The following is a 25,181-nucleotide window of genomic DNA, read 5'->3' as shown; positions in this document are numbered from 1 at the left end:
CAAAATCTGTAACTCATTTTCAAAAGTTTATTCGAAGTTTCAAAGAAATACAACAAGGAGACAATGTTGAAACGATCCGTCTAGATTTTTCATACATTTGGAATTCTGAAACTTGAGTGAAACACCCCTCCAATTCCACTTCTGCAGTCCTCCTTCCAGTATTATCCCTGGCTGGGTCAGACTGAAAATTCCCTTATGATTGTTTCAAAATTCCTTTGCAACTTTTAAATTCCCTATCCGATAAAGTTGAAAATCCCCCTTGATAGGAGTTGAAAACTCGGATCCCCAGTTTTGTAGCGCGTTACGTTCGCGATTGCGGTTACAATACATGCACCTGGCTGTTTTTAGAAAGAATAACTGGTTACATAGTTTTCAAAATTCCAAAAATTAAATTTTAAGGTCAAACAACAAAATCTTTATGACTAAAATGTCCATCTAACTTTTAAAACCTTTTTCTTGAAGGTATTTAAAATTTAATAATAAAGTATAATAATTGTGCATTTCAGTACACATTGTATGCTGTATGAAACGTAAAAAAATAATTAAAAAACTTGTGCTGGATATTCACTCATCTGCTGGACTGAATAAGCCTCCTGAAGGAAATAACAACAGCAATAATAATAATAATAATAATAATAATAATTGTTATTATTTTGGAATAAAATTGGTATATAATGATGATATTTTAATTATTATTATATAATTATTGTCATCTATTATTCAAATTTCTGGCGACGCCCATGAGAACAATTATGAATGAACCCCTCCCCCCGAAAATTTTTCCTGCCTATGGCCATGTGCTGCATGGGCCCACTTTCGCTCGCTCAAACTCGTTCGAGTTTCCCACGCTCGAGCGTACCGCACTCGTAGTAGAATGATTGACAACGTCCCGTATTGTGGATACACATGCTGAGAGACCTGCCTAAGCAATTACAAATATCGTATCACAGTGCAACAAGTACAGTGGGATCCATGAGAATTATCGTGCAAATTGTCCATGACTATTTTCATTACGTTTTCTCTTATATTCTATGTGTTTTTAAGCAATGGATTTTTATGTACGCTGATGCAGAAGTTGTGAACAGCTTGTTTTGAGTTTTCTTTTAATTCTTGAAGATCTTATTGGGTCAAATAAAGTGCACGAACATGGTGGTGGACAATTTGCACGGTAATACTCATGGATCCCACTGTACGTGTATACATCATTGTTCGCTTACAGAAAAGGATAATCATATTCTGCAAAATAATAAAATGCAGTTACAACCTAGGTTATTAGATTGATTGATATAGTTTATTTTACTTCGCGTTTTGTGCCTCTTGGCTAATTTGCGAAGAGAGGATTGATGAAATTGATGAATGGACATTCACAAACAACCAAGCCCGAGTGGGATTCGAACCTGGGACCCTTGGCGTCGCAGCGCGATCCAAGGTTATTAGAATTATAACATTCAATCGAACATAATTTTAATGTGACATTAATCGCAGAAACATAGAATGTCAGCCTAGGTAGTTTCAGCCCATAATCATCTATATATATATTTCATTTTCACATATCTCGGTAAGATCACGTACAGTGGGATCCATGAATATCACCTTGCAAATTGTCCATCACCATGTTCGTGCACTTTGTTTGACCCAATAAGAGCTTCAAGAATTAAGGGAAAACTCAAAACTAGCTATAGACAACTATTTCACCAGCATACATAAAAATCCCTCGCTTTAAAACATATTGGATGTAAGAGAAAAATTGATGAAAATAGTCATGGACAATTTGCACGGTAATACTCATGGATCCCACTGTACAAAACTGCATTTTATCATGGAAATGATGACTATGTTCACTTATTTTTCAATTTCACTTCGTCTTTTACTTCACGATTCATATTTGAGGGCCCACTGCCATAGACAAATGACGGAAATACATCTACTAATAGTAATAGGGTTCGAGAGTTCGAGTGTATTCCGCTTTGTATGCCATCTAGCGTTGCCCGTGCGAACTATTTGCCGCTCGAGCGAAAAACGCTAATTGCAGCACTCTACTTTATACGTATTATCTTCTGGACAATGTCGCCACTGCAAGATGATTTAGGACTTTTTGAACCTCCCCAGATCTTACTTGAAAACTCACCCACTCCCACCTCGCTTGGCATCTGTTCAAGACAGCAGCCTTGAACGGCGCTTCCGCCTTCCGAGCACCGACTCAAAAGAAGCCACTTTATTTACCTTTAATTAACGAAACACTGCAGAGCCACTCTTGTCCGCCCGGGAGATCAGGTTAAATAGATACAGCAATTAGCAAACAGGAAGCGTCCAATCGCAGAAGGTTTATCCGACTGGTATTTAAAAACGTGAGTCAGTTTTTTTCCTTCGTAATGACTTGCTGACAGACATGCTTATGATTTATTGTAAAGAAACGCTCCGTGGCCGCAATTTGTGGGGAGGAGGGACGAGAAACAAGCAATTTTGGTAATGCCTTGATTGCAAATAATCCTGAACTCATGCTCTGTTCTTTTCTACGAGTATTCTCAGAAAATGCAGTTTTGTGCAGCATTGGCACATGCAAGGTAAATGTTATATCCGAAATTATGTTCTCTCGGCAACAGAGGCCGCCCTTCCAAAGATTAACTATTTGTTCTCCACTTCAAAAATATTAAGAAATTGATCATCAGTGCCCGCCATTAAGGGGGCCCCTTCCCTCCACTTTTCCCCCGCACTATGCTAAACCTTATTTACCAAGGGAAAGTAAACTGTTCTTCCCCGCTCCCCGTTTTGGAACCTATTCGCCGCCGCTGATTTTTGGTTGATCTGGACTTGATATTCGTTTATCTACCTGTCGACAGTGTAACATTTGGACACAGCAACACAAGAAAAAGTAGCAGAAATGCTACGCAAAATAACAAAAATAAAAGATAAAAACTATTCAGTTTATAGCAAATATTTTGACTGTCATAATTGCCTCATTACTACAATACATACAACTGTGTATTGTCTCTTGAAGTTCTGCCACTGTGTATTTTTGTATTTCGTATTTTTGTGGCGTTGCGATTGCAATGAACACACTGAATCGAAATGATTTTTAGTTAGTTAGTTCGTGAACGTTCCTCATTTACGCTCCAGACAAGACATTGTTCCTAGCAACAGTCCACCTTCCTCTGTTTCCTTCCCATGTCTCTTCCCTCACGAAAGCGGCGTGGGAATTCTTACCGGAAACTCTTAAGGGAAAAGGTGCATAGGAGTTCCCAATGGGGAAGTTCTGTCACGCAGGTAAAGCGCATCATCAAACACAAAGCTACGAGTGCACATTTTTCATTCTTGCTAATCTGGAAGCAGACTGGGAATTGGTTGGTAAAGAACTACAACTATAAGAAGAACAACGACTACGCATGACTCCTCTGCCATCCCCTGTAGTGTAGTGGTTTTAAGAGTGCGTTTTGTCTATTTTACAATGTCACCATATTCTCATCCATTACCACGCAGAAGTGAAGAAGCAATTAATATACAATGAAACCCCAAAGAAGACAATGTTTGCCAGATTATATTGCGGACCCTCCCCCTCTCACAAACACACACACAAAGTATGCAGAGTCGGTTTTGGGATGTTGCCGCCTGTAGAGCAGTATGGAAAAGCCTTCACCTTCCCAGAGCTTTATTAAAGTAATAGTTCAGCGATCGATTTTCACTATTATTATATGCTATTCCTGTTACTGACACCAGAATTCTGAGTCGACTTTTCATGAAGGGATTGTGTACTCTTGATATAACGACTGATATATACTGTCTGTGTGTGTGTGTGTGTGTGTGTGTGTGTGTGTGTGTGTGTGTGTGTGTGTGTGTGTGTGTGTGTGTGTGTGTGTGTGTGTGTGTGTGTGTGTTTATATATATATATATATATTGATGTTACTACTTTTTTCATTTTTAGGATGTAATCAATGAAACCATGTCGATGCGTTTGTTAGGGGGAAGAGTGCCAGAAGAAGGCAGGGTGGAAGTGAAGTTTGGAGATTCTGGTGAGTATTGCCTCTCACCCTCATCATCTTCGTCCAGAGTTTTCAATATAATTCTTTTCAAATATGTTATTGTTTTATTATGTAAACGCTCATTTACATCATGCATTTACGTAATTGACCTGTCGCTAAATTTTCCTTTCATATTAATTAATATATCGTTTTCTTTTCTCTATTTTCTGTTTCTATATGTAGTATACCTTTAATGTTTTTGATAACATCATGGCAAAAGCAGAATCGCAAAATGTTATTTTAGTGTAATTTTCGCCTTTCAATTTTTCAACACAGAATTTATCGAAGGTTGGGTTCCCCCTAAAATCAATTCGTTGTAGCATCAATCTAATAATATTAATCACAAACCCATGGGCGAAGGCCAAAGTATAGGAACTGAAAAAGGACGAAACACGGAAAGGTTCCAAAAGGAATTAGAGCGATGATTTCCGCTGCTAATTTCTTTCCCGGTTAATCAACTGACTCATCTTTAAATCCCATCCACTTTCGTCTTCTTCATCGACCACTTCTGCTTTCCAAGCTCCTCCTTGATTTCTTAAAGAGCTGGCTGCGGAAAGTGGAGTACGCCAAGTGCAATTACATCCAGTATGGTCTTTAGTCTGTGATCAAGTCTCGGTAATGCCATCAAACTCACCCCGCTTGAGGGCGCTGTCAGCTCTTGCAACATCTCCAAAGAGATAAGCAGGCTCCGGCGCTTCTCGAAGTTGGTCAAGTTGTATTCTGGTCCAGAATCAAGGGTGGGCCACTCAAAATGAGGATACCACCTGCTGATCTACCCTGTCAAAATGTAATGAGAAAGATATATATTTAAACAATAAGTATATACGTATATAATCATGAATATAATGAGAAATCTGAGGAGATTCGAATTAAGGATTGTTCTATTCCCAGTAAACACACCATGCTTAACCAGTTTTATAATTTTTAATTAATTGAGGACTAAAAGTGGTAAACGTTGTAAGTGCCAAAAGCGAAAGTGTTGGGCAATCGCATCGTTCCGCACATCAGCCCGTAAGAACGTTCACACTAGTGACCTCTTTACACGCCCTTTGAACTACTTAGAGGGCTACCATCCACATTTCACGTTTACCACATTATAAAGCATGGCACATTTCACAGTTTAACGTGGAAAACGGTGTTTGAATTATTGTGGCACTTACAGCGTTTACCAATTTTAGTCTTCAATTACTATATCATGTTGTGAAATGTAATCGAAACTAAATTTTTTCAAGGTAACTTGAATTTGTGTTACGTTTTTACCCCAATATTGAAACTTCAAAAGATTGGATAATAAACCATTTTCCGGATCACGTAGTAACAATGCGACTATCGAAATACATTGTTATTTGGAAATGTGGCCCATTCAAATCTTTGACCGGGATATAACTATCTGTGGCCCGACCACGCCAGACTGGATGTAGCCAAAGATTTTGTAAATGATACCTATGACTCGAAATCAACGCGCTAGAATAAGTACTGTAGTAATTATTGTCTTTGAGAAACTTTGATCATGTATGATTTGAAAATTCGTGAATAGGAACAATTTTTCACGTAAAAAAAATATTCATAAATACATTGTGAAAAAAATCCGATTCTCGATGTATTCCGCAATGCCAATTTCGTTGTACTGAAAATATCTCGATAAGGTTATGTGAACAACTAGAATGAAATTTCTTCCAAGTAACAAGAAATCGAGTTTGAAATTATCTTGCGCGCCATTTATGTATGTCAATTTTTTTGGCGATTAGGGGTGCGAGGGCGGGGGCAGTTGCCCCCACTTTTGCCCCCGTACTATGCTAAACCTTATCTACAAAGTGAAATATACTGTCTTTGCCTCCCAGTTTTGGAACCCAATCGCCGCCAATGTGTCAACAGCGAGAAAATATTAGCCAACGTGGAAACGGTTGATGGTATGTCATCAGCCCTGTAACATAACGATGATTTACAATGTCGTAACGTATCATTTAGATGGTATACCGTATAAGATGCTCCATAAAAAACAAGAAAAAAGAATCTAATCCTCTTCAAGAACAACCTCCAGCACTGCGATGGTGGCAATGTTATCCATTTCGATGTTAATTCTCTGAGAACACGAGATGTGTGGTTGGATAACGAAGCAGTCAAGAGAGAAGCACAAACTGGTTGCTCTTCCAAGGAGCTGGTTCTCACGACGTCAATGACATAGGTACATGGGAGGAAGCAGGTGAAACCATCTTCAGACACACTTAATAAGTTAGTCGTTATTTGAAAAAACTCTCTTCTGCTATATCTCGTTGGCTGAAACAAGGGTGCCCGCAATATTTTTATTTCTCTCGGGCTGCAGAGTAAGATATCATATCTTGGCCTCCAGTCATAGAAACTTGTATTTTACCTTTTATTGTTGTTATTATTTTACGCCGGTCCCTGTGGCGGAGTGGTTAGCTACGACATATCATCACTAGAAATGGGAAGTCAAATAAAACAAATCGATTATTATTCTTTTACAAATCATAAAACTGAAATTGAATTGAATATACGAGGGCCACTATTTATATTTTGAGCCTTGGCAACACTGATTGAAGTTAGGCGCGATTTGACGTTTGCACGGAATCGTCTGGCATTATTGACAATAACGTACTTCAAATGTTTTGTCAATAGCTTCATTTGTGTTGTTTATGTTGCCTTGGAGATTGCGCGACAACAATAAAATGGAATTAACTCGTGAACATTTTCGTGTGATGATTTTTTACGATTTTCGACGTGGATTATCAAGACAAGAGTGCATCGATCAGCTTACTTCCACATTTGGCGATGAAGCCCCATCCTTTGCCACTGTGAAACGCTGGTATAACGAATTTAATCGTGGCCGCCATTCGCTCACCGGCGAGATTCGCGAAGGTCGTCCAAAATCAGTTGTTGTTCAAGAAAACATTGATGCTGTGCAAAACCTAATACTGCAAGATCGTCATGTGACATACTGTGAGATTGAGGCAACCATAGGCATTAGTTCCACCAGCATATATAAAATATTACATGATCATTTAGCTGTGAGAAAGGTATGTTCTCGTTGGATCCAACACAATTTGACAAAAACTCAAAAAGACGCTCGCGTCAATTGGTGCAAACAAATGCTCAATAAATACAATCCTGGTGCTTCAAGAGACGTATAGAAGATTGTAACAGGTGACGAATCATGGATATATGCATATGAGCCAGAACGTAAACAGCAGTCGACTGTATGGGTGTTTCAAGATGAACCCAATTAAAACAAAAGTTGTTCGCGCTCGAAGCACATCGAAACAAATGGTCTCCTGTTTTTTTCTGGAAAACTGGTCATGTGGCAACTGTGCCTTTAGAGGAACGTAGAACGGTCAACTCTGAATGGCACACAACAATTTGTTTGCCAGAGGTCTTCGGTCAAATGCGGAAAACAAACAAACGCCGTCGGATCATTCTTCATCAAGACAATGCCAGCTGTCACACATCTCGTCTAACAACCGACTTTATGAACAGTCAAAAAATCGAATTGATGGGTCATCCACCGATCAGCTTACTTCCACATTTGGCGATGAAGCCCCATTCTTTGCCACTGTGAAACGCTGGTATAACGAATTTAATCGTGGCCGCCATTCGCTCACCGGCGAGATTCGCGAAGGTCGTCCAAAATCAGTTGTTGTTCAAGAAAACATTGATGCTGTGCAAAACCTAATACTGCAAGATCGTCATGTGACATACTGTGAGATTGAGGCAACCATAGGCATTAGTTCCACCAGCATATATAAAATATTACATGATCATTTAGCTGTGAGAAAGGTATGTTCTCGTTGGATCCAACACAATTTGACAAAAACTCAAAAAGACGCTCGCGTCAATTGGTGCAAACAAATGCTCAATAAATACAATCCTGGTGCTTCAAGAGACGTATAGAAGATTGTAACAGGTGGCGAATCATGGATATATGCATATGAGCCAGAACGTAAACAGCAGTCGACTGTATGGGTGTTTCAAGATGAACCCAATTAAAACAAAAGTTGTTCGCGCTCGAAGCACATCGAAACAAATGGTCTCCTGTTTTTTTCTGGAAAACTGGTCATGTGGCAACTGTGCCTTTAGAGGAACGTAGAACGGTCAACTCTGAATGGCACACAACAATTTGTTTGCCAGAGGTCTTCGGTCAAATGCGGAAAACAAACAAACGCCGTCGGATCATTCTTCATCAAGACAATGCCAGCTGTCACACATCTCGTCTAACAACCGACTTTATGAACAGTCAAAAAATCGAATTGATGGGTCATCCACCGATCAGCTTACTTCCACATTTGGCGATGAAGCCCCATTCTTTGCCACTGTGAAACGCTGGTATAACGAATTTAATCGTGGCCGCCATTCGCTCACCGGCGAGATTCGCGAAGGTCGTCCAAAATCAGTTGTTGTTCAAGAAAACATTGATGCTGTGCAAAACCTAATACTGCAAGATCGTCATGTGACATACTGTGAGATTGAGGCAACCATAGGCATTAGTTCCACCAGCATATATAAAATATTACATGATCATTTAGCTGTGAGAAAGGTATGTTCTCGTTGGATCCAACACAATTTGACAAAAACTCAAAAAGACGCTCGCGTCAATTGGTGCAAACCAGTGGCGTACGCAAGGGGGGTTACCGGGTTTAAACCCCCCCTTGAGCTCTTGAAATATTATGGAAAATGCTGTAGAAAAAATTAAAAATGGCTAATTTATCACAGTCAAAGATCTGCGACAGTAATAATAATAATAATAATAATAATAATAATAATAATAATAATAATTTGGATTATTATTCCCATGCAGCATGAAGAAAAACACAACATTCCAAACACAATCTAAGCCGCCGCAAAGTTCAATTTTGCAATTTTCTTTTGCAAAAAGTCGCGCAGTGAATCTTGCGAGAATTGTGAAAATTCCTTGCTTCGTCGCAGTGTGCCGACCTTATTGCAATCGTTCTTCCCGGTACTGAATTCGTATCCCCTTGTGAACTCTCAAGTGATGCTGAGTCTACATCCACATCATTAAATAATGTCGAAGAAGTCTTTTGTGAATCACCTAGAAGGGATAAATGTGTTGGAATGTCTATAAACTTACTTTACAACGAAAACATAGACTCAGTGGAATTTAGCAACATGTATTCTCGCACTTCATCACCACCCTGGGTGAGTTCCATAGGTAAAGGTAATGTAAATTCCCCCGTGTATATAGCACCGTGCCATGAAGTCACACATAGTGGTGTGGTGGGCCCCAAAGATTCTTGATCTCGAACTATTTTGCAGGTGATGTGATCAGCACCATGCTCCGGCAGCCTTCATCCCCCAAGGTTGCTCTCAGATACCCATAGGCTGGGTAAATTCCAACCAATTCCGGGAATCGAACCCGGATACCCCACGAAGTTGTCAGACTAGACCAGCGCGGCTCCTTGAATTAGTTTCATATTTCGATTATTTCAATAAATTTAATATATTTGCTTGTTTTTATGGATTTTCTTCACACTTAAAATGTCTCACTTATCATATACAAATAACCGTTGACTAGACAATTATTTTGAAACAAAAGAATTGTAATTTTGTTCTATTTCTTTCATAAATAGCAGCTGCATTAGTAGTAATTAAACTAATTAATTAATTATAAGAATTATTAATTAATTTATTATTATTATTAATTAATTAAAGTATAATATAACAATGGTAATGTGAATTTGTAGAAAGTTTTCGAGATAACACCCCCCTTGATGAAATCCTGCGTACGCTACTGGTGCAAACAAATGCTCAATAAATACAATCGTGGTGCTTCAAGAGACGTATAGAAGATTGTAACAGGTGACGAATCATGGATATATGCATATGAGCCGGAACGTAAACAGCAGTCGACTGTATGGGTGTTTCAAGATGAACCCAATTAAAACAAAAGTTGTTCGCGCTCGAAGCACATCGAAACAAATGGTCGCCTGTTTTTTTCTGGAAAACTGGTCATGTGGCAACTGTGCCTTTAGAGGAACGTAGAACGGTCAACTCTGAATGGCACACAACAATTTGTTTGCCAGATGTCTTCGGTCAAATGCGGAAAACAAACAAACGCCGTCGGATCATTCTTCATCAAGACAATGCCAGCTGTCACACATCTCGTCTAACAACCGACTTTATGAACAGTCAAAAAATCGAATTGATGGGTCATCCACCGTACAGTCCTGATTTGGCACCCAATGACTTCTTCTTGTTCCCGAATGTCAAGAATAAATTGCGTGGACAACGATTTTCGTCGGCGGAAGACGCCGTTGATGCGTTCAAAAACCATATTATGGAGGTGTCTCAAGAAGATTGGAAAAACTGCTTTGACAAATGGTTCGAACGAATGCAAAAGTGTATTGACCATAAAGGAGAATACTTCGAAAAACAATAAAGCAGTTTTCAATGCCAAATTCCTGTTTTTTCATTGTTAGGCTCAAAATATAAATAGTGACCCTCGTACTTTGGCGTTGTTGACAATTCAGCCTGAGCCCACTATGCAAGTAGAAACTGCATTCGCCTTGCATCGTTGCCAAAAACATCTATCACTTAGTTGATGAACACTTCTTTGTCTCTTTGTACTTTTTCACGAAGCACAGATATAAAATAGCTTCATGATCTTTGTTTTTAAGCGCAAAAGGGTTGTATAAAAAAAAGTATCTACAAATCATGGCTCATGAATTGTAAAGGTCAGATCCCGAACAGCAGAGCCGGCTTAAGGGCCGGGCGACTGTTCGGGGCCAAACATGGGCGCTCCCCTTGATTAGCGCCAAAACCTCTGAACATTCTATTGCTGGTGTTTTTGGCTGATTGAGAAAGGCATACTTCAAAACATATCTTAACTCCCTTGTTACATATTAATAATAATAATAATAATAATAAATTGTCTTTATTCAGCGGGCGAGGTTCAGCCAAGGGCTGCTCTGCCACCTAACCCTTGTCAACATGATAATACATATGATAATCCATAAGTTTATATAACTTATGGAGCAGTAAGCTGAACGTAAAAAAAACATACAATAAAAAATTAAGAAGGAAAAAAATACATAGGAATTAGTTGCATACAAAAAAAGTGTAACTAGAAATACAAAAGACAATAGTAATAATAATTCAATTCCTTATAGTGAGTGACTTGATACCTTCAGTATGTGCCCCGACTCTGCCATTGTTTCATTAACAGCAGATCTTTTATTTTACCTTTGAAATTTAATGGGTTGTTTACACTAGCGATATTTGCGGGCAATGCATTCCATGCTTTGGGAGCCGAAAAGGAGAAAGATGATTTCTAGGCCGTGGTAGAGTGATTGGGTAAAATCGAAGTTGTTCCGCTTACGGGTAACATACTGATGGATTTCCCTACGGGAATGCATCTTGTCAAACAGGGCCGTAAACATTATCACAATAGTCGAACAATGGGTAGATTAATTCTTGGATGAGTCTTAGCTTGCATTCCGCAGGGAGGAAGTCACGGAAACGATTCAGATTCCTAAGTGTTCCATAAGCTTTCCTACATTGCGTCTTTACATGTTCTGTCCAATCAAAAATTTCGTCAAAAATCAGACCAAGATTTTTAGCAGTGAAAACATTGCAGAACGTCTATTAAAAAAAAAACACTGCGTTACCTTCAAGGTCAAAGGTCATATTGCTTAACCTTGAAATCAAAATTTCGATATTTTGATATATCGTCAATTTTTTATGAAAAGAGGATTCCTTTAACTTGAAATCACTCCTGGCATTATGTGTTTGTTTCGCTCACATACTCAAATATGTCATTCCCTCCCCCCAAAAGTTTATAACTCTGTTGCTTAAAGCTTTTGAGAATAATAATAATAAGAAAATATATATGGTCATTGCATAGATTTAAATAAAGTAAATTTTCCCACATTGGCGTATTCTGAAAATTTGACCTATTTTACCGCAACAATTCATAATTATTCTATATGATAGAAATAAATTAAACAAAAACTTTAAACGGTAGGTCCAGTCCTATCACTGCATAAAGCGGACTTAAAACAATAACTCATATTTCATTCAATCCCACCTCTCTGGAAAATCATGGACATGTTACTGGCCACTCCCCCCACCCTTTCCTTACAAACATCACTGAACAGAAGATCATCTAATGCATATTACATCCCTTCGGCCATTGTTTGCTTAGCCTTGGTGAGAAAATTCATGACTGAGGACAGAACGGCAACAATGATGTATGTAGGGAGATGCTTTACGAAAATTTTTACTGTGGGGATGGAACTATCCCCCCTCCTCATCTTCTACATAAGGTACCTGAACCAGCAGTGGCGTGCCCAGGGGGGGGTTGGTGGGGGTTAAACCCCCCCATTGGTTTCGTCATTTAAAAAAATTCAAAGCAGAAATACATTTTATTTCATAAATTGCCAATATTGTAAAATGTTTACATTTGGCAATGAGAAATGTATTGCTTCTTCAATTACTTTTGATAATATTGGAGTTGAGTTACAGCAATGCACAGGCATTCATTCATTCCTTAGTCACTGAAAAGGAAAGAGAATTTCCTTCTCAGTATGGTCAAGAAAAGAGCCGTAACCCTTGGAATGCGAACTGAAGGAATCCCTCCTCCCCTTTCTTTCACCCACGATGACCCTCTTAGGAGAATGACCCTCCCTTTCCTGTTACGACAGTGCTGCTAACTTCCCATTTCTTTCTTTCCCCTTCTTATACCATTTATACCAGCAGAGCAAAGTTCTGTGAGATTTGAATCACTACAATTAGTAGGCAAAGTAAGTCAAAATCTTATTTCGCACCTGGATGCATATTTATTTCAAAATATCAATAATTATAATAATAATAATAATTGTTGCAGGCAGTAGCGAGGCATGGTTTTACGAAGTAGGCAATCGATGTTTTGTACAATAGCATGCCGGGGGGAAGGGAGGGATGCGTTATATAGCGCAACTGGCCCAGTCAGTTTCATAAACAAAATAAAAGCAATTAATATGCCAAAATATTATACGTTTTACTCTTGTGCTCTTTACAAATTAGATATTTTTTTCGCAACCAATTTCCAGCCTTCAGTTTATTGAATTTTCTTGTAACATGTGTGAAAGATCTCGCTTGAATTTGTGCGTAAATAATTTAGCAGTTGCCAACACTACTGACACTGACACTACTGGTTGCTGTCAACACTGGTGACGTAATTTGAGCTGGACCAAGCTGGATGCATGGTTCAGACATTCGACCGCCCGGTATCTTTCTCCCAAGTCCTGGTGTTCACTGGGGTTGCAGCGAGTTGCAGTCTGCAAGGTAGCAAGTCGAAGTGGTCGTGTTGTGTGTTACGTTTCTGCATGTGTAATAGATTTTTGACGTGGAACTAAAGATGGATAGAAAAAAGAGGAGAAATACATTATTAGATTATTTCAAAAAGAAACAAAAAATGGAAGTTGAAGCTTCACCTTCCACAAATAGAACGTCAGAAAAGGTCGATTTACGTTAAGAGGAATTCCATCCGAATTGCGAGAGTGAAACGTGCGAACTTTCAGACTCTTTATATTCAACAAGAAGGCATAACAGAAGATATTGCAAACCTTGTTGCAAAATTATGTCAAGGAACTGTCGAGGTAAGTGCCGTTCATTATTTGATAGCAGATATATCCATAGGCGGATTTAGAATTGTTTTTCTGGGAGGGCACAGCATGTGCTGTAAGCATACAATCGTGTGTGTGCAGGGGAGGGGTGTGCCCGCGTGTGTATGTCTGGAAGACGTGTGTAGGATGTCACCCTATATCACCAATAAACTTTCGCAGGGCGAGAGAACATTATGATGAACAAGTTTCCTCAATGATTTCAGGGGCCTCACCGATGGTGGTGTAATCAAAGAGGTCCTGGGTTTGATCCCCTGTGAAGGTGCATTGCACAGTGGTACGTATCCCGATTTAAACTTTAAGACCAGTCCCGATTAACGTATCTGAATATAAAATGGACTTTAAAATCATTTACTTTTTGTTTTGTTCACAAACCCTCGAAAAACGATATTACCTATCTTATAGATCCACCAAGGTATTTGAAACCCTGGCGTCGGAGCAGTGGCACTAATGTCTCTAGTGTATATGTATGCAACCACATTATAAAATCACGGTTGGCATGGACAGTTTTATTATTTTGTCGGAAAGGGATAAAGTTTGTATTACGACACGGGATAGACTAGATAGGCATCCTATTAACTGTAAATATTCCTTACAAATCTTCTGAATGTTTCTCTTGTACAAACGCAACAAATACAATAAGTAATATACGTGTGCAGTAATAAATTCATTTTCTGAAAGCATCTTTTCTGGCATCAGTGGTCGAAGTAGGGGATGCTGCCTTCAGTTAAGAAAGTTTCACAAATCATACCCCCCAATTAGAATAATTTTCATATTGAGCATCCTCCACCTACTGTATTGTCTCCATGTTGATCCATACAAGGATGTACCCCCTCGTATTTCCAAAATCGATCAAACATCCCCTCCCTTTTCGGCTACGAATTTGCATTTCGAGCACTGTCTGGCAAGATTTTGTCGGGCTCAGTGACAGATCCTGTGGTGCGGTACTAGGCTTCGGAGCGGAAGGGGGGAGTGGCCCCTTCAACAGTTGGTTTCGCAGTTCCATAACGTTAACATTATACAAAATTCCTCTCCATAGACCTAATATGAAAATGAATATGACACATTAATGACACTGTAGTAGAAAATGTTAATTACTGAAGCGGTTCGTATTTGTTTGTCGACTGTCAAACAAATGTTTTGACCAATAATATAATAATACAATGCCAAAAATGTACACAATATTTAGCAAAACCATCTCCAGAACAAGTACAATGTTGATTGAATTGATATTTTAAATCCACTTTATGCACAGTAAGGCTAATCGGGACTGGGCCTAAAGTTTAAAGTGAGATCCGAACCACTATTAGCCTCCACCGGGTATTGAACCCGGGACACCTTGATTACAAGGCGACGACGCTCACACTGAAATGAAACTGTGGTATCGTCATCTTGCAGCAATGCAAAGACGTCTAGTAAATGCTCTTGAAGCAATTGATATGTGCAGTGAAGTAATATTTCCCTGGGTAAACACACGTTTGCTCATATTATGTACAATCCCGGTAACAACAACATCAAATGAGAAATCATTCTCAACTTTGAGGCACTTGAAGACCTATCTTCGAAATACCATTTGCGAAGAAAGATTAAATGGGTTAGCTGCTCTGAACATTCACCGTGATATAAAAGTTACTTGTGACGACATACTGTCAGAACTCGCACAGAAACCTCGATGCCTAAATTTCAGAATTTAAATTGTTGAACTGTGGTACCTTATTTATTACTGTCTTTAAGACATCAAGTAGTCTTAATCTCTTTAATGTTGTTACAATGTTGAGTGCACATACTTTTTGTTTAAAAATTATATTTGAGCAATTAAATATAAAATATTAATAATTTGAAAATATTCAAGCAGGTGCTTTTATATGATGCAATAAAAACATGAAGCATCCATAGCAAATACATTGATTGCGTTCATTGGGGGTAAAATCCAAGTATATTTAATTATCTAATTTATTACAAGAAATTTGACCTGTGAACTGGAAAATGTGTTAGATTCATAACCCCCCCCCCTTACGAAAATCCTGGGCACGCGCCTGTGAACCAGATATGGCCTATTTGCTGTTTCCAAGTAGTTAAAAGGTTAATTCAACAGATGACGTTAATATGTCATTTAGACTGTCCTAATGACGTGATTCAACCTGTTGGTTGTACCTATAGGGCTGTAACTTGATGACAAAGAAGTGAAATAGCTGGACCTTGTGATTGTGTTCTGATCTAATATTGCATATGGAAGATACTACTTACTACTACTTCTACATCTCTAACACATATTATGAAAGCTCATAATTTGTACCTTACAACAATTTACTTAGTTTAGACTTTAATCTAAAGTCTTGTTTATAACGAAGGAAAAAAGAACACTATGTAAGGTAGACTCAATATGGCCTACATAGATATACATCCTGAAGAACATTCACAAATGTGACGTAGTGTGTGTCTGACTCACTAAGGATGATAAAGGACCTTTCATTTGCCCATGGTGTTCTGGTAACAAATTGTGACATGTCACTCCCTTGATTGTAAACAATGTTATTTCTTTGTGCAAATCTCTTTATGATGTTATGTAAATAAAATGTAAGTCTACCTATTAAAACAACATTGTGGTACTTTCTCTACAAATTCTGTTGGATTTTTATGTGAAACGGCAAAATATATTACTAGGCCATATTGGGTGCATATGTACCCAATATGGCCTAAACATTACTTTCTAATAAAATCTTCACTGTGCCAATGTTATTATTTGGAACTGATTCCAATTTTCAGTAAATGTCCAGAAATGTTCCCTCTTTTGAATCTTGCGATTAGTTTTACCTTTCCGACTTTGTATACCATTAGAAACAATCGCAAACCTTAGGTAGACCATATTGCATTTAGGTACCTTATATGCTATACAGGATATATTTTAATTTTATGTTTTCCAGAGTGGGGCCTTATCTGTGGAGATGGTTGGGGCATGTTTGAAGCCATGGTTGTCTGTCGTGAGCTGGGTCTAGGGTATGCAAATGATGCCGTACAGACGGACTTCTTTGGAGGAAACGGCACCAAGATGGTCCTCAGTGGGGTTCAATGCCAGGGCCACGAAGACTCCGTAGGACATTGCCTTCATGACAAGTATGGAAAAATCAACTGTCCTGGAGAGAGGGAGAATATAGCGGCTGTTGTTTGCACAAAAGGTAATTTTATCTACTGCTGCAGGGCATTGCAAGGGGGTAAAACCAGTCAGATGATACACCCTCCTTTATGACAAAAAATGTTCCTTAATTTTCATAGATCTTTCTTGAACGAGGCAATGGGACAACTTTGTATTTCATCATATTAACATTATGATATGCCAAAAAAATAAGAACATCTGATGTATTGAATAGATTGATTGATTTGCTGTTTTAAGTCCACTTTATGCACAGTAAGGCTAATCGGGACTGGACCTACAGTTTAAAGTGGGATCCGAACCACTTGTGCCTCCACAGGGTATCGAACCCGGGACCCCTTGATTACAAGGCAATGACGCTATCACTGCACCATGGGGAGGCCCCCTATTGAATAGAAAAGTCCCTTCCAGTTTGTAATAATAATAAATATATAATGCAACAAAAATATAATAACAGTTACTATTATTTTTATTATTGAATTTTATATCTATGGTTTGATCTACGCTCCAAAAATATCTGGTGATGCCTATGCACAACTGTAGCTACTATATTAAACCTACGTACATCTGCAATATTATATTTGTTACAAAATATACTGGTTTCATGTTGCAATAAAGCTTAGAATGGAAAGTGCTCTCTACATCATGCTTCTTTACTTTTGGTTAGTGCTAATCAGTAGTGTATACTGGGTTGAAAACTTGGGTTATCTCATCATATTATAGTATTCGAATGGACAAATATTTGTGGGCGGGGCTCTTTTTCAATCACTTTTGTATTTTGAAGTGATGTGACGTTATGATTATAAATAAACCAAGGAAAGTATTTCATGCTTATTTATAAAAAGTAGGGACCCATATTGTGAAATATTTATGTAGGTCTAGATGCGAGAATAATATATAATAAACATCTTACATTTAAAACTTCATTTGAGTTGATTTGGTGTTTTAAGTCCACTATAAGAACATCTGATGTATTGAATAGATTGCAGCGGCGTGCATTCTGGATACGCAAAGTACGCAATGCGTACCCACAACACAATAAGAAAATCATAAATATTTTATTCGCCTTCCCTGAACATGAAAATTATCGTTCCGAACTTCCACTGCAAGAAATTTAGTTTTCCGCACGAACACGCTACGGACTGCCTTGTGTCGTCTGCACCATCTGGCCTTCCTGGACGCAGTCCCGAACGATCCCGATGTGCCTTCGGCGAACCACCCGATCCACGTTTGCCGATTTCCACGAGCAAACGCAGCCGCTTCTCTTGAGTACCCTCGAAATTCGGAAGGCAGCCCCATTGGCTCAGATCAGCCCCGACCATATGTTTGGGTCTGCCCGCTCTCGCCTCATCCTGCGTTTCCCTGTTCAAAGCACAGAGGTCTGGGAAGCCAGGGTACCAAGGATTTGGGCAGCGTTTGCAGTGTTGGCAGTAGTCAACATATATTTCTTTCTGGAATGTTTAGCTTACTCACATTTAGCAGTCACGCGTAGATAGATAGATCACTGTGCTCGATTGCAATAAAAAAAAAAGATTGCTAAGAGGAGGGCAAGGATATTTTGTGGTAGAAGATGTAAAATATTTATGCGAGGTTAAAATTACACCAGCAAGGTTTTTGCGTTAGGGAAACGAGGATAGCAAAATGGACTGACCGACTGAGTATTAACTTTTGCGCGTGAACCCCTTTTTGGCGGCGTCATTGTCTCAGGGGGAAATTATGTGAACAATTTGCAAATTTACACATTACTCAGAGTATGAGAGTATCTGTTTATCCCATTCCAGAGATCAACATTTTATTTAAGTTCATTTGCATTTCAGCCTATAAGTTGATGAGGATGGGTGTTCAGTTGACTGTTGACCCGACAATATGAATGAATAGAAAAACGAAAAACATAAGTAAACACAATGCTACTATGGGATTCGATAATGAGCCACTCCCTTCCCCCCTCCAAGACATTTAAAAATGTAATGTATATGGATGGTATATTGTGCCCAACATTTCTCTTTTAGCTCTTGAACTGTGCTGGGATGAATACCATTGTATGCTGACGCATTTTTCTCGTGAGCGTTATTATCATTTTTCTACAAAATATTTCATAGACCGGCAACTCCGAGCCATTCATCCACAAGAACGCGCTGTTTTCGGGGCGACAGACACTTGTTTGTTACCGTGGGAGGTTGACTTTTACTTTCTTCTGTGGTGTGAAATTTGCAGCAAGTGTTTCGTTTATATTATTTGCTTGTTTTTCGGTTTAGTGAATGGGGAGGGGGGGGATTCGAGAGTTATTGATGACATTCTGGAGATGGGATTTTCGGCATAATAATAATAAAAGTGCAAACGATCCGAAATGGTAGGTGTGTGTGTGTGTTCCTGATTTTCAGGACTTGTTTGAAGCAGGAGTTATGAATGATGATAAGCAGTATGTTACGCATTTTCAGAAAAAAGAATTAAAAAAATAGAACTATACAATTGACTGGCAGTAGAAAAAGCGGAAACTTTATTTGTTGGCCTTGTTCGTTGGTTTCCTCTGAGAAAGGTGTGTCAAATAGTAGAGGATACGGAGGATACTGACATTTATCAAATTTATCACATGCTATACGAAAGCACGAAAAATCATTATGTCAGTTCGTTCGCGTTCAATGTTAATTGCGCTGCATGTAGGAATTAATCGAAGTCAATTGGTGGACTGTACGTAGCTACATCAGAATATACGTATTTGCGAATATAAATATAAAAGATCATACATATATCTTACCTCGTTACATTTGGATCTCTCTGGTAGCGTTTAAGATTATATCAGAGATTCCTTAGTTTTCTCGTTAATGCTTCAATAATTGACATCCTATTTTATTAAACTAGCTTCTGCTCCCCTTAATCTTCAGGACATGTTCCTCGTAAAAAAAATAATTAAAATATGGTGTGATTCTTTATTCTCAAGCAACAACTTTTGTGCGGGATGAATCAAGGTCTTACAAAAGGGTGCAAGGAGTGATAAATGCTGCTATGCCGTTCCAAAAAGTTATTCCTGTTATTTGAAAATTATGCAAGGATGATAAATTTTCGATTACAAAATTTCGAAAAAAGTAATTTTCTGTATAACACGATGGACTGAGGGGGTCTGACCCCTCTAACCCCTCCCTTCAGTGCGACCATGTTGCGTACCCTGGTCTAAATGTCACCGCACGCCACTGATAGATTGATTGATTTGCTGTTTTAAGTCCACTTTATGCACAGTAAGGCTAATCGGGACTAGACCTACAGTTTAAAGTGGGATCCGAACCACTATGTACCTCCACCGGGTATCGAACCTGGGACCCCTTGATTACAAGGCGACGATGCTAAAACTTCATTTGAACAGGAACTCTATTCTATTCTATTCTATTTCAGTGTCACGCTTTCATAAAATGTTTCTATAGATCGTTAATTATGTCACAACACAGCACATATGCCATTCACAAAAATATCAATAATTCACGTACTAATTCATCATAATACACACACACTCACCACAATACACACACGATCTTCCTTTTAAAAACAACACGTGCACTAAGAAAATAAACTTTCTTCAACATTTCCGGACACGATTTCCAGTCGAATTGCCCTACTTGGTTATTTTTAGATGCAATCACAAACCGTTTCCAGTCAGCTAACAAATCTCCAGAACTTCTCGTCGTGTACTCTGGTTGTTTCAGATGAAAACGGCCTCTTGTCATACCGTCTGCAAGTGTTCATTGGAAAGTGATGTTCTTGGCCCACAGGGAAATTTCTCTGTCATTAAAGCAACTCTTTTCCCCTAGTAGTTTCGCTCCAAAATTCTCCCTTGCTCAAAGCTCAATTCACGCAGCCCCTGCACATTTCAAAGAAAGCGGGCAAGATTGCCAACTCCTAAGAAATTGGTGCTAATATAAAATTAGATATTGTTATTTATTCCATAGATTTCCTAATTAATTCTTACAACGATATCTGTACATAATCACTAGAGATGGGATTTTGATGACCTTAAAATTGCCAAAAAAATGACCTTTAAAAAATGCATTTATGACCTAATACATGCAAGAAAATGCGCTATAAACTTATAAAATTTCTGAACTACCAAGAGAAATTCAAATTACAAATTAACATTACAGTATCTATCACATGTTCATTGCGATGGTAGTACAAGTTAAAAAGTTCACTTTTGTCATCTTTTACACTTTAAGTACCGAGCTGCAGCACGCAGCGAAAATCATATGCAAATTTTCAAAAGTGAATGATTGTCGGTTTTTGAACAAGAGAGCCTTGTACACGGAAAAATGTCTCTCGACTTCCACAGACACAAGAGGAGCGTACTTGAAATGAACAATATCACTTGCTGTTAAGTCAGTTTTAATTCCATAAAGTGCAAATTGCTTCCCTGACAAAATGTCTGATAGAGAGCACATAACTTTGTACCGTATTTTTTTTTAACAATAATCCATCTGGCGACAATGTATTTACGGATAGAGGGGGAAATCATATTGTTTGGGCTGAATTGTTACACATCAGCTTGTAACAACAATACCGCACAGAATTTCTTTGTTTCTTTAAACACAGTCATTCAGAACTGCGCTGAAGGCAATGAGACAAGAGTCGGGAACCTATCTCCTTCAAAGGGTTACATTTGCATGTAAAATACCCCTTCTTTCACCAAAATGTAGAAAAATGCATACAATGACTTTTAAAAGGCCTGAAATGACTTAAACGGTTTAAAAAATGACCTTTACTCCAAAAAAGGGTCAAGAAATGCAAAAAAAAAATGCCATAACAAAGGCATCCCAATTAATTCACTTCCATGTAAAATACGTTCCTATCTACTTATGCAATGTTTCTTCCTTACCAAAAAAAATGCATTTGCATCAAAATCCTAGCCCTAATAATCACATATTTATGAACTTAGCATGATATTTCAATTTTAGATGTATATAATAAGTAAGGGCATGCATATTTCGTTTTTGACAAAAAAACGAAATTTGAAAAAAAACGCATTGTAGTGTTAATTTTTCATGTTTTTGAAAGGTGTGAGATGCATTTTGTGACCATATTTTGTCACGAAATAATGCGAAATGAACTGCAAAAAGCGAAATTAACTCTAAAACACGAAATTCAGGGTTTATTCACCGACGCGACACCTTCTGAGGTCTGAATTATCCTGAGAGTTATGCAATTTCCGGAAAATTTATTAATTCTGCTGTTAATACTGGAGAAGCAAAAATGGACTAATTTACACAGAAATAAACTTAATACTCTGCTAACTACATAAATGTGCTATTAGAAGTGAAATGTTAATTCTGTGGAATAAGTGCAGATTTTAAATCAAATTTTGGATTATATTCACAATTTTAAAACCAAAATGTCTTTTTATATACCACTTTTCATCCAATTTTTCACCACTATAACACCGATATTTTATTTTATTTACTGCTTTTGAACCCGAAATTGACTCCATTTTTGTACCGAAATTTTGCTTTTTTATTTACCAAAAATATGTGCCTCTAATAATAAGTATAAAATAATTTTGTGATTTCCTGGCAATATACACTAATTCTAATACAGAAAGTAGTAGTACACACAAGTTTCCCCAATATTATTTGTGCTGGCTTGGTGTGGTGGTCATGGATGTAAAATGATGACTTTTGATCTGTATGCCTAAGATCCCAAGGTGTTCTTTGAGAGTCTCCTTCATCAATTTCATCTAATCTTCACTCCTCATCTTCACGATTAGTGAAAAGTGGCAGAAATGTACAGCAAAATAACAATATTATATGTACGTCAACACTTATGACATAAAGAGAGTATCTGATTCAGTTTGAGAGAGCATTTCATAGCAGAGTTAGTGCTGCCAGCAAGTCTGGTTTTCAGATTTCATAACAGTGTGACTAGGCACTATTATTCAAACTGTGCTTAGATGAAAAATAAAATTATAGATATTCATCCACCAAGACATCTGAAAATATTACTTGTATATTGTTAAAGCGAAATACAGAATTGTTTAGTTGTAAAATCTGGTGAATGACAATTAGTGGTAAAGTTATCTCAGCCTCTGGCACTGAGAGTTCCACACAACTTTACCTATCTTCTAGTCAACAGTTCAAAACAAAAATTGGTAAATGCTGTAAGTGCCACAATAATTCAAACTCCGTTTCCCACGTTAAACTATGCAATGTGCCATGCTTGATAATGTGGTAAACGTGAAAAGTAGTTCGAGGGCGTGTAAAGAGGTCACTACTGTGCATGTTCTTACGGGCTGATGTGCGGAGCGATATGATTTCCCAACACTTTCGGTTTTGACACTTACAACATTTACCACTTTTAGTCCTCAGCTCTTCAATAAATATGGGGTGGGGTGTCCAGCATAAAAGTATAATAAAACAAAAGTTAATAACTTGAAAGTTTATTAAGACGTCTGCATGCTTTCTCTCGTCAAGCTGAAGTTTTATTTTTTTCTGTGGGATTTGTACCAAACACCAGTATGTGATCATCCTGACCTACGAGGACACATTTAATCTGCTATTAAAAATATGATGCCTACAATGCTGTCAAACATATGGGCAGAAATTGAATACAGATCGGGTGTCTGTTGCACCAATGCATATCAAGGTACATTAGGCATGCAAATGAACATTTAGAGCCAATGTATTGGTAGGGAAAAAAACAGCTGGGCATCCTGTACTTCATTTCCTTCCTGCGGATGCCCATTGGAAAGTGGGCTTCCTCTCCTTATTGAACTGCCTCTTTTGAAGTGTGGACAATTGTCTGATCAAGAAACCAATTATTCGGTATTTGATAATATTTCTATAAGTGAGGTTTGTGAAATATTTATACATTGCTAATAGCTGGAAGCATGTTGATAGTAAACAAATAACATTTTATCAGAATCATTGTGCAGCAGGATAATATAACCAACTGTAAACTGTTTGTTTCAGTATTAGCTGATTTGGTGATAGACCACATTGAGATAATGAGATCAGCTCACTTGGAGGACAGACAGCTGTACTTTCTGCAATGCGCAATGGAAGAAAATTGTCTGGCATCTGCTGCTTACAAACTACAAAAGGAAAATTCATATGGCTGGCATCTGGAGACACGGCGACTGCTGAGATTTACGGCCAGGATAATCAATTCTGGAACTGCAGATTTCAGGCCTTTTATTCCCAAACATTTATGGCAGTTTCACCAATGTCACATGTAAGTGGAAATATTCACAGAGATCTGAGGTTGACGTTATTATTGAAATTTAACTGATTCAATCTATCTGTAATGACCTTTTGTTTTTACCACTTCTGACCTGCTGACTCAATTCAAGGCAGAGATCCCTTAATTTTGGATGGAAAAAAGGAGTGAGGGATTACCTTCTACAAACACAAGGGGGCAGGAAATCATAATGTACTCTTACAAGTAAACTTATTGATAGTTTTAGATATCTCGGGGGTGGTGGCGGGCACCCCTTAACCATATGGAAGCTGTTTGGTATTTGCGCCAAATTTGTCTTCAGCAGGAAATTTGAAATTCTGTATTTTCTATAAAGAAAATTTAATATCTTAGTAATTACTATTTGTAATTACATCTCATTTTGTTCAGTAAAGACATGGCTACAAGCACCTGCTACTACAGAACAAATTTGATCTATCAGCTACAACAAATTGTTCAAAAAACGAGTTTTTAAGATGATATTTGGCCATCCCTACAAAGACCACTCTGGGTTGGAAGGGTTGAAAATGGTGTGTACATATGGTGTTGCATAAGTGTCGCTCTAAAAAAACTGTGCCTCTTCTGTAAAGGGACCAAGGGGAAAAAATGATTTTGAATGGAAAGGCAAAAGATCACAGTTGGCTAAAAGATGCTCGCTTGCTTTGAGAATTAAATTCGCCATATATGTTTGCGGACTGAATGGAAAAATTATATTGTCAGTACTCGAAGTGAGGGGAGATAATATCCCCAGGTAGCATAGTTTTTGCAAAGCATCACCCCTACTGTCTCATTGTCACCATGCTAAATCATAGGAGCATTCCCAAGCTAAACCTACAGTTCGACCAAACATCTCCCCAGCTAATATTTTCCACTTCAAGCGCTGATTGTTGTTGCTAGAATTCAAGAAAAAAACACTTATTTAACTTCCACCTTCGCACATACCGAGACAGAAAATATCAATTACTAATTAATAATGACACACTTCAAGACTCTGGTAGCAAACAAAAGCATCTATCACCATGGACGTCCGCAGGATTTTTTCCAGGGAGGGGTAAGGAAAGTATTTTTTTTTCCAGGTGGCACAAACAAGACACATTTTCCCCCAAAATAGTGTTGTTCCCTAAAAAAACATTGCTTAAATTTGAATTTATGGTGTTCATGCAATAATTAACA

General features: G+C 38.1%; 1 protein-coding gene across 1 annotated transcript in view; it reads left to right on the top strand.

Moving 5' to 3' along the window:
- LOC145981329 (lysyl oxidase homolog 2-like) overlaps nucleotides 1-25,181 on the top strand; it is a 121,278-nt gene that overhangs the window by 88,879 nt on the left and 7,218 nt on the right. The window contains exons 4-6 of the mRNA XM_083114538.1: nucleotides 3,920-4,007; nucleotides 16,573-16,824; nucleotides 23,744-24,005. Coding sequence (XP_082970664.1) covers nucleotides 3,920-4,007; nucleotides 16,573-16,824; nucleotides 23,744-24,005 — 602 coding nt within the window. The remainder of the gene's footprint in view (nucleotides 1-3,919; nucleotides 4,008-16,572; nucleotides 16,825-23,743; nucleotides 24,006-25,181) is intronic.

The sequence above is a fragment of the Lepisma saccharinum genome, chromosome 29, assembly GCF_977018435.1.
Source record: "Lepisma saccharinum chromosome 29, izLepSacc3.1, whole genome shotgun sequence".
Lineage (NCBI taxonomy): Eukaryota > Metazoa > Arthropoda > Insecta > Zygentoma > Lepismatidae > Lepisma > Lepisma saccharinum.
This window is presented reverse-complemented; position numbering and strand designations above follow the sequence as displayed.